Genomic DNA, 16,087 nt, shown 5'->3' on the forward strand with positions numbered 1-16,087 from the left:
AGTTGGACGTATTTGCTGCTGGAAAATGAACTTGGGGTGGAGAATGATGAGGCAGGGTACCATTTTCTTTTTCATGGTTTGACTTATTAAGTTATATGAAGATATAGTGTGGACTAAAAGAAACATGGCGATTATTTAAATTGTCAGTGAGGAAGTAGAAAGTTTTTGTTTTTTTTTTTTTTAAAGATTTTATTTATTTATTTGACAGACAGAGATCCCAAGTAGGCAGAGAGGCAGGCAGAGAGAATGGAGGAAGCAGGTCCCCCGCCAAGCAGAGAGCCCGATGCGGGGCTCGATCCCAGGGCCCTGGGATCATGACCCAAGCCAAAGGCAGCGGCTTAACCACTGAGCCACCCAGGCACCCCAGGAAATAGAAAGTTTTATACCCTCCCATGTTAACTGTTGTCCCATATAGATGAGATTGTGGATGGGTTTTTTTGTTCCTTATATTTTCTGAGCTTTCTGGAAAGTACTGCTAATGCTTTGCGAGAGGGGAATGAAAGGTCAGCTTGTTTGTGGCCTTGGAAGAAACAATCTCACTAAAATGCGTGTTGTTGTTGTTCTTTTTAATCATTGTTCTTTTTTTCTTTTAAGATGTTATTTATTTATTTGACAGAGAGAGAAATCACAAGTAGGCAGAGAGGCAGCAAAGAGAGAGAGGGAAGCAGGCTTCCGTTGAGCAGAGAGCCTGAATCAGGGCTCGATTCCAGAACCCTGGGATCATGACCTGAGCCCAAGACAGAGGCTTAACCCACAGAGCCACCCAGGTGCCCCTAAAATACGTGTTTGATGCATTCCCCCATCTCCTTCTGAAAGGTTCGGTAGGTGGAGTTCAGAGATGGGAGGGGGTCTTATGGAGACTGAGGGGCTCCCCAGGACAAGAGACTTTCTGTGCTCAATCCAGGACAGTGCCAAAGGTGGGGTGGTTGGTCACCTGGGGCTTGTGATTTGCAAAGCTCTCCCTTTAATCTTTGCTCCTTTGAGCTCAAGCCTAGCCAGTGAGGTAGGTGGGGTGATGGATGACTTTCCTGAATTTAAAGGAGAAGGAAATAAAGCTCAGAGAAGCTCCCTATTCTTTCCTGGGAAAGGCTTAGGGGAGTGGGCTCTTCAACCATATTTACCAAATGATTACGTGGATAAAATAAAACACTGATTTAAAAGAAAAAAAAAAAAAGAGTGGAAATTTAGAATGACAGAAAGCAGAGCAGTGGTCTCCTGGGAGGGACGGACTGCAGAGGGCTACAAGGTACCTCTTGGGATGATGGAAATATTCTGTATCTGACCTGTGGCAGTGACTTTGCAGTGTGCACAATGCCAAAGCCCTCGGATCGTGCCCTTTGCACGGGTGCAGTTTATTGTACTTAAATTGTACCTCAATCAGAAAGGGAGGAAAATGGGGACACAAGGACATCCGGGGCCTCGCGGGCAAGTGTGCACACCGCCAGCTCCTGCTCGTTTGCACGTTGACCATCCATCACCATCCTCCGCCTTCTGATCCCCAGAGCTCCGGGAGCGCCTCCCAGACCCCATCCCCTTCCTTGACAGAGGGGCCCCATTCTGCAGTCGCAGCTGCTGCAGCGCTGTCCTGTTTTCTCTGTCCCCAGGACTCCAATCTGTCCGTGCACACTGACAGCCCGGACCTCACTCCCTGCTTCCAGAATTCTCTGCTGGCCTGGGCGCCCTGCTTCTACCTGTGGGCTGCCCTGCCCGGCTACCTGCTCTATCGGGAATACCACTGCGGAGGCTACATCGTCCTCTCCCGCCTCTCCAGGCTCAAGACGGTCAGGGGCCCAGGGATCTCCCGGGGGGGGGGGGGGGCTGGCACTTGGAAGGTTCTCCATTTCAAGGTTCTCCTCTCCGCCCTGCCAAACAGCCATCGATGTGTCCTAGAGACACCTGCCCAGCCAGCTGCTCAGGGCCATGGCAGCCTGCCAGCTGGGTCTGCAGTCAAACGAGATAGTCTCTGTTTGCGGAAGTTCAGGAAAGTTCTCTGGCAACGTTCTGGCCGTGCCCAGCCTAGCTTCAGGGGGCTGGACCCAGGGCAGGTCTGGCCATTTCAGAATAAAAGGCCCTTCTTTGGGGGGAACCGTCCCTCCTTTTGGAGATGGAGTCCCCAATGTGTGTCCTGTTTGTAGGTCTCAGGCGTCCTGCTGTGGTGTGTCTCCTGGGCTGACCTCTTCTACTCCTTCCATGGCCTGGTTCACGGTGGGGCCCCCGCCCCAATCTTCTTTGTCACCCCCTTGGTGGTGGGGATCACCATGGTCAGTGTGGGGCCCAGGAAGGGGATGCAGGGAGTCTCCAGTGGGTTGTGGGGTTGTGCTGGGGAAACAGTGGGCTCTCGGGAGAGGGCTAGACACTGTAGCAGTGGGAAGAGGTTGAGGGTGACCACAAAAACATCTGGCCATGTGGGGTGGGGAGGACAGAGGCAGGTCCAGATGTGCTCTGGCCCAGCCTTCCTCGCCCTCCCTACGCAGCTGCTGGCCACCCTGCTAATCCAGTATGATCGGCTGCGGGGGGTACAGTCCTCGGGGGTCCTCATCATTTTCTGGTTTCTGTGTGTGGTCTGTGCCATCGTCCCCTTCCGCTCCAGGATCTTGCTGGCCATGGCAAAGGTAAGGGGAAGGAGGGGAACCTGCCAGGGGCAACACTGTCTGGGGGATGGTCTCAGGGCTCAAGGTCACTACTAGGTCCTGGGCTGCCCCTCCCCTGCTCCCAGGACCTCCCCTTCTGTTCAGGCCTTTCCATGTTGTCCCCTACTTGCTGCATCTCTGCCAGGAAGCAGGCTGGAGGCCTGAGGGTGAGGCCCATGTAGCACAGGGGAATGGGGCCGGACACAGCCCTCGTGGGATGTTCACGGGCGTACAAGGGGCCATTCTTAGCCATGACCGCCACCACCGAGTGTAGTGTGGGATGCGGTGTCGGCCAGCACATGAGGGCAGACACGCATGAGTAGTTTTGTCCATTATCCTGCTCTCGCCTTTCTTCCCTTCCGCCTCCGTTGTGTGGGCTTCATCTTGACCTTCACTGCAGTGATGGGGTGGGTCCTTTCTCCATGTCAAGGGGAGGCAGTCAAATGTGGTAGTTAGAAGGGCAGGTTCGGGCTGCTCTGCTTACTGTCTGTGTGACCCTGGGCAAGTTGCTCAGCCTTTTGGAGGCTCATTTCCTCAACTGCAAACAGGATATCATAAGATTTCGTACTTCGTAGGGAGGGTTGGACAAGGTGATGGAGGGGAGGTGCTTGGCCAGCCGTCACTGAACAGTGGTCCCCCTATGACCTTTCCCCATCTCTCAGAACTCTCTGGGTGGGAGCCCCAGGGGCCACCTCGGAGCTGCCTCCTACCCCTGAGGCACCTGATGCCCCAGAGGACCTCTTGGGGCAGGACTGGAGACCCAGAGTTCCCCGTGCCTCTGAGGTCCCTCTGCACTCTCCCCCTAGGGCAAGATCTCGGACCCCTTCCGCTTCACCACTTTCTACATCTACTTCGCCCTGGTGCTCTTTGCTCTCATCCTGTCCTGCTTCAGGGAGAAGCCGCCATTTTTCTCCCCAAGAAATGTCAGCCCTGTGAGTTTTCCATGGAGGCTGGGTGGGAGTGGGGGTTCCATGGCCCACGTCTCAGCCCAGCCCATTACCGGCAGCCCCCGTTCCTTCTAGTTCTTTCCATCCCCATGTCATCTGCACTCCTGGGGCTGAGGGCAGGAAGGATCAAAGGTTCCTGCTCCCTCCGCTCTGGTTTGAGAGGATTCTTCCCATCCTGCCCTCTCCTCTTCTAGAATCCCTGCCCGGAGCTCAGTGCTGGCTTCCTCTCCCGCCTGTGTTTCTGGTGGTTCACAAAGTGAGTTGGCTCTTCTTCCAGCCTGGGCCAGAGGGAGGAGGAGACAGGAGGTGGAGAGGAAGGGAAGTGGGCCAGAAGTTGAGGCTCTTTCCTCTGCCCCAAACCGGCCCCGTGGGCAGGTGAGGGTAGGGAAACCTGTCTTTTTGGGCTAGGGGCTGAGTACAGAGGCCGGGCTGGCCCAGCTCTGATCCCAGGCCATAGGCCAGCCCTGCATCTGTCACATCACAGGAACAGGCCCAGGGACCTGGAGAGGACCTGTAATTAGTTCCCAGCTCTTGGGTCCAGGATAAGCTTGCAGCTTGTCATTTCCTTGGCCGCCCCTCCGAGCGGCTTGAGCAGGATAATTGTGTCTGTGACCTGGGTGACAGCTCATTAGCCACACCGCACTGAGACACCTGGGTCTGGGACTCCATCCACCTAGCCTTGTCCTCTCCCGGGCCCCAGTCAGCGTAAAGTTCATTACCAGGCTCCCAGGGTCAACGGAGCATCTGGGGGGGATGGGGGCGAGGTCAGAACCTGAGATGGGAGGCAGTGACCTCCAGCCTGCTCCCTGGGGGAATAAAGGGTACACCGCCCTTGGCCATAGCACCTTAGGGATGTCCTCCTCTGGAGGCCTAGGGGCTCTGGAGACCCTGGTCCCCAGCTTGAGGCTGCTCAGCTCTGCCCCTGTGTGGGGTTGCTGCCCACCCCAGGATGGCCATCCTTGGGTACCGGCGCCCGCTGGAGGAGCAGGACCTCTGGTCCCTGAAGGAGGAGGACTGTTCGCAGAACGTGGTGCATGGGCTGCTGGAGGTCTGGAAGAAGCTTCAGAAGACCACTGCGCGGTGAGGCCCTCCCTGGGGTCCCCAGGACCCCCAACCCACCCCACTACACACGCCCCAAGTCTCCTGCAGGGGACTGAGGTGATCCCAGGGGTCGGGGTGGGGAGAAGAGCAGGGGCAGGGGGATCCCGAGCTGGGACACTCAGCCCGGAGTGGTGCCAGCTCTCCCCAGCCCTAATGACTCCAGAGGGCCCAAATGTGGTCCCAGATGAGTAGATGAGCCCAATCTCCAATAGCCCTGCAGGGGACACTCTGTTGTCTCCAGGTTACAAATGGGGAGGCGCAGGAGTGAAGATAGGACAGTGCCCCCCACGCCCCCTAGTGGCTGGTGGCAGAGCTGCCCTCACACCCAGGTGTCCGGGCTTACCCTGCCCTGCCTGAAAGCTGGTTTCCAGGGACTTCCATTGGAAGGGGAAGGGGCCAAGGGAAGAAGGTTGAGGCCAGCCTCTCCTCTCAATCCTGCCTCCTCCTGTTTGGAGGCAGGGGCTGGAGGAGAGGACCCTCTGGCTGAAGGGAGCTCCCACTGGCAGCTTTGCTCGCCAGCCCCAGCTGTGCTTGGCTCCTGGGGCACATGTGCCTGTTTCTACCCATGGCTTCTTCCTCCCGGAACCAGACACAAGACTGCGGTGTCATCGGGGAAGAGAGTGTCTGGTGAGGACGAGATGCTGCTGGGGGGCCGGCGCAGGCCCCAGCAGCCCTCCTTCCTGTGGGCCCTGCTGGTCACCTTCCGTTCCAGCCTCCTCATCAGCATATGCCTCAAGGTGGCCCAGGACCTGCTCTCCTTCGTCAATCCACAGCTGCTCAGGTCTGACCACATGTGCTCTGGTGCCCACCCTCCCCTGGGTAGTGGGGGCTGGCTGGATGTCCCTGAGGACTGAGCCCAGAGGGACCACATGAAGTGAAGTGAGTCCTAGAGCAGGACTGAAGGGCCTATCCCCACTCCCTGGGTAACCTTTGGCGAGTGCAGTTTCTCAATTCACATTAAAAAAAAAAAAAAAAAAGACTGTCTTTAAATCCCCCCAAGGATCCTACAGACAGGTGGCCCTCTTCCCATTTTGCAAGAGAGGAAGCAGGAAAACTCAAAGCAAAACAAACACATGAGGAAGCAGAAAATCAGAGAGGCGAACTGGCCCCAGGGCACACAGCTGGTCAGGATGGATGGGAGTCTGGGGCTGTGAACTCCAGCTGCAGTGCTGTTTCCCGTTGATAGGCTCTGTCGTCTGTTGCTTGGGTGGCTTGGACTGGGAGGAGCTCTCAAATGAGGGGGTAAGAAGGAGAACCGCCTAGCAGCTGAGCCCCCAATTCATGCATGTCTACATTCTCACTCAAAGAATATTTATTGAGCCCCCAGTATACCTGAATGGGGCCAGCCACGAGGGATACAGGGATACATAAGACAGGATCTCAAAGTCTTGCAGGAGAAACCAGCATGTAAACCCGTTAGAGTGGAGTGCAGGCCGAGGTGTAGTCAGGTGTCTGGAAATCCCCAGGAGGGGTGGGGAAGCCAGCCTGGGGAGGAGCAGGAGCAGGGGCGTCCCTGCCAGCCAGGGAGGTCATCAAGCTTGGAAGGACAGGCAGGTGTTCGTTGACTAGGTGAGGAAGGAGGGGAGAGGGCAAGCCCCTATGTCAAATCACCAAGGTCTCCACGGGCATGGCTCAAGAACTCAAGGTATTTCTGAATTGTGGAGGACAGTGTGACCAGAGGCAGGGGCGAGAGAGGGAGCACCAAGGAAATCCTTGGAAGAGTTGATGCCCAGGAGGGGCATCTAGTTTGCGTTTCAGAAGGATCTCCCTGCCAGTCATGGGGGGGGGGGGTGTTGGGAGGGGTGGCTGGATGGATGGAAGGGGGATGATCAGGTCAGAAGAGGACTGGTCGGTTCAGGCCTGGAATGAGCTAGGACTCAGGTGCTGCTGGCGAGTGGGTGTGTCCCGGGGTGAGGGAGGGGTCAGACACCACCTGGGCTCTGACGTGGGTAAGTGGAGGGCGATGAATCTCTTTCACTGGGATAATGAATGTCCTGGATGGAAGGGTCTGGGCACCAGGCAGGGTGGTGAGTTGAGTCTGGGTTACATTGGGGCCGAGGTGCGGTGGTGGGGGGCCAAGGGGACAGTCCCAGCTCACTGGAGACCATGTTTTCAGGGCCATTGGGTAGAAGCCTAGGGCCCTGTGGCTGGGCTCTCCCAGAGGGCTCATGGAGGGTGCCCCAGACAGAGTCCTAGGGAACTATGACCATTAAGGGGTGAGCACAAAACTGGCTTGGAAGGACCAGAGCTCGGGAAAGAGCAGATTGTGGCGCAGAGTGCAGAGAATGCTTCTGGGACAAGGTATGGTCTTCAGGACAGCAAGCTGACCAGAAAAACAGAGCCTGAGGCAGGCAACCTGGATTTGTTAGTGCGCACCAAGAATGGAGGCTGAGACAGAGGGGAAGCACCTAGAGCAGGGGACCTGCCTTGGAGAACAGGGACCATGGAGACCTAGAAACTTCCTGTAAAGAACACATATTCATTTTCTGTGGCTGCCCGGAACAAATTGCCACAAACTAAGAGGCTTAAAACAATAGGAATTTATTCTCTCACAGTTCTGAACACCAGAAGTCTGAAATCAAGTTGTTGGAGGGTTGGCTCCTTCTGGAGGTTCTGAATGAGAATCTGTATCAGGCCTCCTAGTTCCTGGTGGTTGCTGGCAATCCTTGGCATTCCTAGGCTTGTAGACACATCGCTCCAATCTCTGCCTCCAGCATTCTCCCGTGTGCATGTGTGTGTGCACACTCCCATCTGTGTCTCTGTGTGCAAATCCCTTTCTTCTCTCATTAAGACACTAGTCCCTGGAATTAGAGCTCACCCTACTCCAGGATAATGGTATTTTTAAATTAATTTTTTAAAGATTTTATTTATTTATTGGACAGAGATCACAAGCAGGCAGAGAGAGAGGGGGAAGCAGGCTCCCTGCTGAGCAGAGAGCCCAATGCGGGGCTCAATCCCAGGACCCTGAGACCATGACCTGAGTGGAAGGCAGAGGCTTAACTCACTGAGCCACCCAGGTGCTCCCACGATAACCACATTTTAACTTGATTCCATCTGCAAAGAGCCTGTCTTCAAATAAGGTCACATTCACAGGTGCTAGAAGTTAGCACGTTTTGCAATCAACCCAGAGCAGGAGGAGAGGCGTATGGCTATGGGACCGTAGCTCCAGGGATCGAGGGAAGTTTTGTCCCAACACGGGAGAGACTTGGTCATGCCAATAGGTGAAGGTCACCAGCAGAGATAGTTATATCGGCCATCAGGAGAAAGGAGAACAATGATGGAACATGGTCCTGGGTAGGTAGGTGGTCAGGGAATCAGTGGGACAGAGCTCAGAAAGCCAGAGGGACACCTGTCCTGAGGCAGAGGAGAAAGAGAGCCAGTGGTTGGGAAGGCTGTGGTTGGCAGGGAGTTCTCACTGGGTGGTTAAGAGACAAGACATAAATAGGTAGCTACTGAGTGGGGTGGGCACTGGGGGCAGAGAGAAGGTAAGAGAGCAGAGCTGAAGGGAGCTGGGGGACAAGAAGTAGCTTAGAGCCCTGGGGAAGGTCACTGGGCAGCACCGGGGGGCCGCTGATGTTGGAGAGGGTGGATTTTGGATTTGGAGGGGAGAGCCTGTAGGGTTACGTGGTAGGCTCTCGGGCCCTCAGCAGCCAAGGAGAAGATGCAGGAAAGTCTAATCTGTGGACATGGGGCATTTCTTCCTGCCATGTGGTCCGAGAGGCAAGAAAGGTGGGTGGGTAGGCTGGCAGTGAGCACGATGGAAGGGGCGGGCGGCCGAGCCATGGCAGGTAGGGAAATCGGGGAGGACAGGAGGGAGGAAAGTTGGAGGGTCATGGTCTTGAGGCAGCCCAGGGCTGAGTCTGGCTATGGGGATGGTCTGGGTGGGGGCGTGGGGGGCCAGAGGCTCCCCCGCCCTGGGAGGTTTCAGAGGCAGCCCTGAGTGGAGGCTGAGGGCGGAAGGGAAGGGCGGCCATAGACCAAGCAGCCTGGGGAGCCTCCCACTCTCATGCCCCACTTCCGTCCCACAGCATCCTGATCAGTTTTATCTCCAACCCCACGGCCCCCACCTGGTGGGGCTTCCTGGTGGCCGGGCTTATGTTTGCGTGCTCCATGATGCAGACCCTGATTTTACAGCAGTTTTATCACTTCGTCTTTGCGAAGGCGCTGAAACTTCGTTTGGCTATCATTGGTGTCATCTATAGGAAGGTCAGCTGGGACAGGGCAGCGGGGGGCTCTAGGGGCCAGCTTGGGGGGCCTTGGAGAGGTCTGGGGCCCAGTCCATCACCCCACTGTCTACCTGCAGGCTCTGGTTATCAGCAATTCAACCAAACGGGAGTCCCCGGTGGGAGAAATTGTCAACCTCATGTCTACAGACGCCCAGCGCTTCATGGATCTCGCTCCCTTCCTCAACCTGGTGGTGTCCATACCCCTGCAGATCATTCTGGCAATGTACTTCCTCTGGCAGGTGATTCTTAAGCTCTGGCCTCCACCCCCTTCCTCTGACCTTGACCCTGCTGAGAAAGGACAAGAGAGAGCAAGTCTGGGTCAGCGGAGGGCTGCGTAACGGACACAAGGACTTCCCTAGCTATTTGGGTCAGGGACAGGACGGTGAGGACGCCGGTGTCTGCGCCTGAGCCTTTCCAGCCTCTGCCATTAGCCTTCTCACAGATCCCAGGGGAGGGAACAGGGACTTGGAGGCAGGGTGGGTGAGAGTCTGGCCATCGTTGTCCGTCAGTCTGTACTTGCCTTCCCATGTGTCCAGACACCCTTCTATGTTTGCCTCTTTGTCCCCGTCTGCTGTCCTTATCTGATGGCTGGCAGCTTCTGCCCATGTTCTCAGCATTTGGGCTCTCTCTGTATATCTGCTTTTCGCTATCCATTTGGCTGACTGCCATCTTTTGCTTCCTGCCCAGCCCCATGTCTCTGATCAATAGGGTTTTGTCTATGGGATCCCGTGCACATACTTTAATTATCTGTCTTATCCATCCGCCTGTGCCTCCTCAGAACCTGGGTCCCTCCATCCTGGCTGGGGTCACTCTCATGGTCTTGCTGATCCCGCTCAATGGAGCCGTGGCCGTGAAGATGCGTGCGTTCCAGGTAAGGGCTCTGGTGGGTCTGGGCCTCCTGCCCCGAGCCACTGGCCGCTGCCTGGGGGGAAACCCTCACTAGCCTGGGGCCCCTCGGTTGCCTTGCTTACTGAGTGGGGGATGACCATAAGCCACTTCCACAAGCCTCAGCTCACTCTATCCTCACAGCACCCCGAGAGGGTCTTAGCAACATTCTCAGTTTGTAGTTGAACAGCCAAAGCCCAGAGAGAAATAGAGATCAGGGCCGTGGGGACTCAAACCCGGGTCTTTGGGTCTAATGAGAGCCTTCTCTCTCCCACACTGTGCCCAGTGTGAAGAGCCAGTCATCCAGTCCTTTATTTGCAAATATTTATCAGAAAGAACTTCCAGTGCATGTAGAATAAATGACAAATGCCCTCTGACCACCCACCCACCAGGCCCCTGCTCACTGCCAGCCCTCGCCCCCTGGGGAGTGACCCAGTGGCAGCCACTCTGGCCTTCTTTCTTTTCTCCAAAGCGCCAAGCTCTGCGGATCTCTGAGCCACCCCACCCCCTGTTTCCTGGGACCCACCTCATCCCTTCCTTCCCTGCTCACTCCACCCCTTTCTTCCCGGGCATGAACTCTGGCTTCCCAGTCCCCACCCCATCTCTCACAGTATCTTGTTGTTTCCCTTCAGAATGTGCCTACTGGGGCACCTGGATGGCTCATGGCTAAGTGTCTGATTCTTGATTGCAGCTCAGGTCAGAATCTCAGGGTCGTGGATGGAGCCCCCCCCCATAGGGCTCCTTGCTCACTCAGCAGGAAGTCTGTTGGAGATTCTCCTTCTCCCCCTCCCTCTGTCTCCACCACCCCACCCCTGCCGCATGCACACACTCTTTCAAATAAATAAATCTTAAAAAAAAAAAAAAAAAAGGAATACACACACTGATTTATTAAGCATTTACTCAGGTAACTGCTATCTGCCTCCCCCATCAGACTGTCAGCTTCAGGCTGGCTGGGACCATGTTTGATCTTCTGGGTGTCCAACAACGGCCTGGGACATAGTAGGCGTTCACTAAGTCGTGTTGAATGAATCCTCAATTTGGTGTGCTGTGCCCTGGGTGAGGGTCTGGGGAAACAGAAAGAAGGAAGTGATCTGTGCCCCCAGCAGGCTCCCAGTCTAATGGTGGAGTCATGCATGCACAAAGACCTCCTCGGGAATGATAGGAAAGAACAACATGGCTTAGAAACCCAGGAAAGGTGGCAGAGAATTCAGCCTGGGGGGTAGTGGTGGGGAGGTCAGGGATGGAGGCACAGAAGGCTGGAGCTGGGCTCTGTGCACAGAGGAGAAGGGGAAGCTGGGCTGGGCTGGGCACCTGGGGGCTGAGGGACAGCCCCAGCGCTGCAGGAGGAGGGAAGAGACATGGGAGCCGTCCGAATGGCCGCTGGGCATTGTGAGTGCATGGAAGGTGGGAGCCCCTGGGGGCGGAGGTCTGGGAAAGGGAGCAGGGCACCCCACTGCCACTTTTTCCACAGGCAGAGCAAATGAAGTTCAAGGACTCACGCATCAAGCTGATGAGTGAGATCCTGGCTGGCATCAAGGTGCTAAAGCTGTATGCCTGGGAGCCGAGTTTCTTGGAGAAGGTAGAAGGCATCCGGGAGGACGAGCTCCGGCTGCTGCGCAAGTCCGCCTACCTCCAAGCCATCTCCACCTTCACCTGGGTCTGCACCCCCGTCCTGGTGAGGCTCTCCCCCCGGGGCGGGTCTCCCACCTGCCACCTGGCCAGCCCAGCCCTCTGGGCCCAACAGGCTCCATTCTGATACCCACCTTCCACCCCCTTCCCAGGTGACCCTGACCACGCTTGGGGTGTATGTGTCTGTGGACCCAAACAACGTGCTAGACGCTGAGAAGGCCTTTGTGTCCGTGTCCCTGTTCAATATTTTAAAGATTCCCCTCAACATGTTGCCTCAGTTAATCAGCAGCCTGATCCAGGTGAGCCGGGGCAGGGCTGGGCGTTCTGCTGGAGTCTGCGCAGGTTGTTAGGGTCAGGAGATAATCAAGGAGTGCTCCTGGAATTGAGGGGGTGGGTATTTGGCATGAGGCCATCAGAATCAAGGGTCATTTGGAGTCAGAGGGGGACAGGTGAGGTCCCCAGAAACCTGAAGCTCTGAAGACAACCTCCTCTTACCATCATGGACCCTGACTTTGGCAGTGGGAACCAGAGAAGTCTCAGTCATGGGAGGGGCCCCTCACCCCATCTGGGCCCTTAGGACGCCCTGCCTCTCCCAGGAAGTCGGGGAGGGGTGGCGCAGGCTACAGGAAGTGGGGGGCGGGGGAGGAGCCAGCTTCCAAGGCTGACTCACTCTCCTGCAGACCAGTGTGTCTCTGAAACGGATCCAGCATTTCCTGAGCCAAGATGAACTTGACCCCCAGTGTGTGGAAAGAAAGATCATCACCCCAGGTCCAGACACTCTTTCCCTGGACTGCCCTTGCCCCAGCCCCTGCTCCAGAAAGTCTTTTGTTCTAAGCTTCTGACTTGTTTCTTGTGACTGCCATTTCCTCTTCCCCTTTTCCCACCAGCGCCACTTTCTCCCTCTTCTGGGCTCTTCCTCAGTCTACTCCCCCAGGCCTCCCCCACTTTTCTTCCTTTCCTAGGGCTCCCAGCCCCTGGACTTCCTGCCCTTCCCCTTGAGTCCCTCCCCACCCCAGGGATTCGCCCCACCTTGCCCTGCACCCCCTGACCCTGGCCCTGTACGTCTTGGTCCTTCCAGGATATGCTGTCACCATACACAATGGCACCTTCACCTGGGCCCAGGACCTGCCCCCTACACTGCACAGGTACCAGCGTCTCCTGTCCCTTCCCAGCTACCTGAAGTGAGCCAAAGTTCAGATCAGTAGCAGAACCCAGTAACCCCCGGCCACACCCCTCCAGCCCCCATCTGTGGGCTGGAAAGCAAGGAGAGCCTCTGCTTGTCAGGGTAGCGTCTGAAAGGGAGGAGGGCTTGGGTCTCTAGGTGGAAGGTGGGGAGACCAAAATCCTGATCCCTACCTCTAACTGGGCTCCTGGCCTCCTTGTCCTCAGCCTAGACATCCAGGTGCCAAAAGGGGCACTGGTGGCCGTGGTGGGGCCCGTGGGCTGTGGGAAGTCTTCCCTGGTGTCTGCCCTGCTGGGAGAGATGGAGAAACTGGAAGGCACGGTGTGTGTGAAGGTAAGAGAGAGGGCAGAACTCCTGGCAAGGGCTGCAAGGCCAGGCCTCGTGTGGACCCTGAGATAACTTCTCCTCTGGCCAGGGCTCCGTGGCCTACGTGCCCCAGCAGGCATGGATCCAGAATTGCACACTTCAGGAAAACGTACTGTTTGGCCGAGCCCTGGATCCCAAGAGGTACCATCGGGCTCTGGAAGCCTGTGCCTTGCTAGCTGACCTGGAGATGCTGCCTGGCGGGGACCAGACAGAGATCGGAGAAAAGGTACAGAGCTCTCTCCCATCCTCTAGGGGGTCAGCCCATACAGCTGCCCAGCTCAGCCCAGCTCGGGTCTATATATGCGCACCTTCCTTCCTCCCCTACCCCCCCACCACCTTCCTGCCTTCACACATCCATGTGAATCACTCAGCTTCCATCCAGTGACAGAAAGTCTTTAAAGGTGTGAGCCAAGGAATGGTGAGTAGACCAGCATTCTGGTGTAATTTGGTGTAACTGGAGATTAGGAAGAGGTGGGTACAGGGCAAAGCAGATCCTTAAAGACCTTGGTTAAAGTTTTGGCATTTGAGGGCACCTGGGTGGGTTAAAGCCTCTGCCTTCGGCTCAGGTCATGATCCCGGAGTCCTGGGATCAAGCCCTGAATCTGGCTCTCTGCTCAGCAGGGAGCCTGTTTCCTCCTCTCTCTCTCTGCCTGCCTCTCTGCCTACCTGTGATCTCTGCCTGTCAAATAAATAAATAAAATCTTACAAAAAAAAAAAAAGTTTTGGCCTTTGCCCTAAAAACCATGAGGCATCAGTGAAAGTTTTTGTTTTTAAATTAACTTATTTTTAATTGTTGCCAAACGCGCATGCCATAAAATTTATCACCTTGACCATTTGTAATTGTACAGGTCAGTGTTAAGAATATTCACAGTGTCGTGTGGCCAATCTCCAGAACTCCTTTCATCTTGCAAAACTGAAACCCTGTACCCAATTAAACAACTCCCCATTCCCCCCCCCTGTTCCCCCAGCCCCTGGCAACTGCCAGTCTCTTTCCTGTCCCTAGGAAGTTGACCTACTCCGGGTACATCATATAAAGGGAATCAGACAATATCTGGGTTATTTTGAGACTGGCTCATTTCACTCAGTATCGTATCTTCAAGGTTCATCCATGTTCTCGCATGTGTCAGAATTTCTTTCCTTTTTAAAGTTGAACAACATTTTATTATGTGTGTAGATCACATTTTGTTTATCCACTCACTTGTCAGGGGTCACTTGGGTTGTTTCCAACATGTTAGCTATTATGAATAAGACTGCTGTGCTGATGGGGCACCTGGGTGGCTCAGTGGGTTAAAGCCTCTGCCTTCGGCTCAGGTCATGATCCTAGGGTCCTGGGATCAAGCCCCGCATTGGGCTCTCTGCTCAGCGGGGAGCCTGCTTCTTCCTCTCTCTCTCTGCCTGCCTCTCTGCCTACTTGTGATCTCTGTCTGTCAAATAAATGAATAAAACCTTAAAAAGAAAAAAAAAAAAGACTGCTGTGCTGAGGGTTCCCCGGGGGGAAGGGGGATAGGGAGAGGGTGGTTGGGTTATGGACATTGGGGAAGGTATGTGCTATGGTGAGTGCTGTGAAGTGTGTAAGCCTGATGATTCACAGACCTGTACCCCTGGGGCTAATAATACATTATACGTTAATAAAAAATAAATTTAAAAAAAGAGATTAAAAAAAGACTGCTGTAAGGGGCACCTGGGTGGCTCAGTGGGTTAAGCCTCTGCCTTTGGCTCAGGTCATGATCTCAGGGTCTTGGGATCGAGCCTCGCGTCGGGCTCTCTGCTCGGTGGGGAGCCTACTTCCCCCCTCTCTCTCTGCCTGCCTCTCTGTGTACTTGTGATCTCTCTCTCTGTCAAATAAATAAATAAAATCTTTTAAAAATTAAAAAAAAACTGCTGTGAACATGGGTGGGCAAATATCTCTTAATGACTCTACTCTCATGTCTTTTGAGCATATACTCAGAAACAGAATTTCTCAATCCCATGGTAATTCCTTCTTTTTTTTTTTTTTTTTTTTTTTTTTTGAGGAAATTGCCATGCTAGGAAATGCTATGCTCTTTTCCATAATGGCTGCACCATTTTAAGTTCCCACCAAGAGTGCACAAGGCTTCCACCATCTACCCATCCTCGCCAACACAGTTCTTTTCTTGGGGAGGGACCTTTGGGTTTTGATAGCAACCATTCTGATGGGTGTCAGGTGATACTTCATTGAGGGTTTGGTTTGCATTTCCCTGATGAGAAATGATGCTGAGCATCTTTTCTTAGGTTTATTGGCCATGTATGTATTTTCTTTGGAGAAATGTTTAGCCAAGTCTTTGCTGATTTTTTTTTTAAGATTTTATTTATTTATTTGAGAGAGAGACAGTGAGAGAGAGCATGAGAGGCGAGAAGGTCAGAGGGAGAAACAGACTCCCGATGGAGCTGGGAGCCTGATGCGGGACTCGATCCTGGGACTCCGGGACCATGACCTGAGCCGAAGGCAGTTGCCTAACCAACTGAGCCACCCAGGTGCCCCTATTTGCTCATTTTTTAATGTTTGTCTTTTTGTTGTTGATTCATAGGCGTTCCTTATATATCCCAGATATTAACCCTTATCAAATATACAAGTTGTAAATATTTGCTCCTATTCTGAAGGTTGCCTTTTCACCCTGTTGATAGTGTCCTTTGATGCACAAAAGTTTTCAACTTTGGAGCACCTGGCTGGCTCAGTCAGAAGAGCATGTGACACTTGATCTTGGGGTTTTGAGTTCAAACCCCGTATTGGGTGTAGAGATTGCTTAAAAATAAAATCTTTATTTTTTAAAGGTCTTTTTTTTTAATTGATTTGACAGAGACATCAAGAGTGGGAACACAAGCATGGGGAGTGGGAGAGGGAGAAGAAGGCTTCCTGTAGAACAGGGAGCCCAACATGGGGTTCGATCCCAGAATCCTGGGATCATGACTGGAGCCAAAGGCAGACACTTAATGACTGGGCCACCCAGGCACCCCAAAAATAAAATCTTAAACAAAAAACACTTTCAATTTTGATGTAATCCAGTATATCTTTTTCTTTTTACTTTTGTTGCCTGTGCATTTAATATCTGAAAAATCATTGCCAAATCTGATGAACAGTTTCCCCCGGTGTTTTCTTCTAAG

The 16,087-nt window shown here is 54.2% G+C and overlaps 1 protein-coding gene across 5 annotated transcripts in view; it reads left to right on the plus strand.

The window, feature by feature from the left end:
* Nucleotides 1-16,087, plus strand: part of ABCC3 (ATP binding cassette subfamily C member 3) — a 48,082-nt gene that overhangs the window by 11,465 nt on the left and 20,530 nt on the right. For 3 of the 5 annotated variants that reach the window (XM_059150386.1, XM_059150385.1, XM_059150389.1), the window contains 16 exons: nucleotides 1,605-1,781; nucleotides 2,136-2,205; nucleotides 2,475-2,612; nucleotides 3,437-3,562; nucleotides 3,772-3,833; nucleotides 4,526-4,657; nucleotides 5,268-5,459; nucleotides 8,707-8,884; nucleotides 8,982-9,143; nucleotides 9,683-9,775; nucleotides 11,261-11,464; nucleotides 11,571-11,717; nucleotides 12,099-12,186; nucleotides 12,497-12,563; nucleotides 12,808-12,934; nucleotides 13,017-13,193. In XM_059150386.1, the coding sequence (XP_059006369.1) occupies nucleotides 1,605-1,781; nucleotides 2,136-2,205; nucleotides 2,475-2,612; nucleotides 3,437-3,562; nucleotides 3,772-3,833; nucleotides 4,526-4,657; nucleotides 5,268-5,459; nucleotides 8,707-8,884; nucleotides 8,982-9,143; nucleotides 9,683-9,775; nucleotides 11,261-11,464; nucleotides 11,571-11,717; nucleotides 12,099-12,186; nucleotides 12,497-12,563; nucleotides 12,808-12,934; nucleotides 13,017-13,193 (2,140 nt within the window). Of the gene's footprint in view, nucleotides 1-1,604; nucleotides 1,782-2,135; nucleotides 2,262-2,474; nucleotides 2,613-3,436; nucleotides 3,563-3,771; nucleotides 3,834-4,525; nucleotides 4,658-5,267; nucleotides 5,460-8,706; nucleotides 8,885-8,981; nucleotides 9,144-9,682; nucleotides 9,776-11,260; nucleotides 11,465-11,570; nucleotides 11,718-12,098; nucleotides 12,187-12,496; nucleotides 12,564-12,807; nucleotides 12,935-13,016; nucleotides 13,194-16,087 lie in introns of all 5 variants that reach the window. The other 2 variants (XM_059150387.1, XM_059150388.1) reach the window with 2 other exon arrangements.

Source organism: Mustela lutreola, chromosome 15, assembly GCF_030435805.1.
Source record: "Mustela lutreola isolate mMusLut2 chromosome 15, mMusLut2.pri, whole genome shotgun sequence".
Lineage (NCBI taxonomy): Eukaryota > Metazoa > Chordata > Mammalia > Carnivora > Mustelidae > Mustela > Mustela lutreola.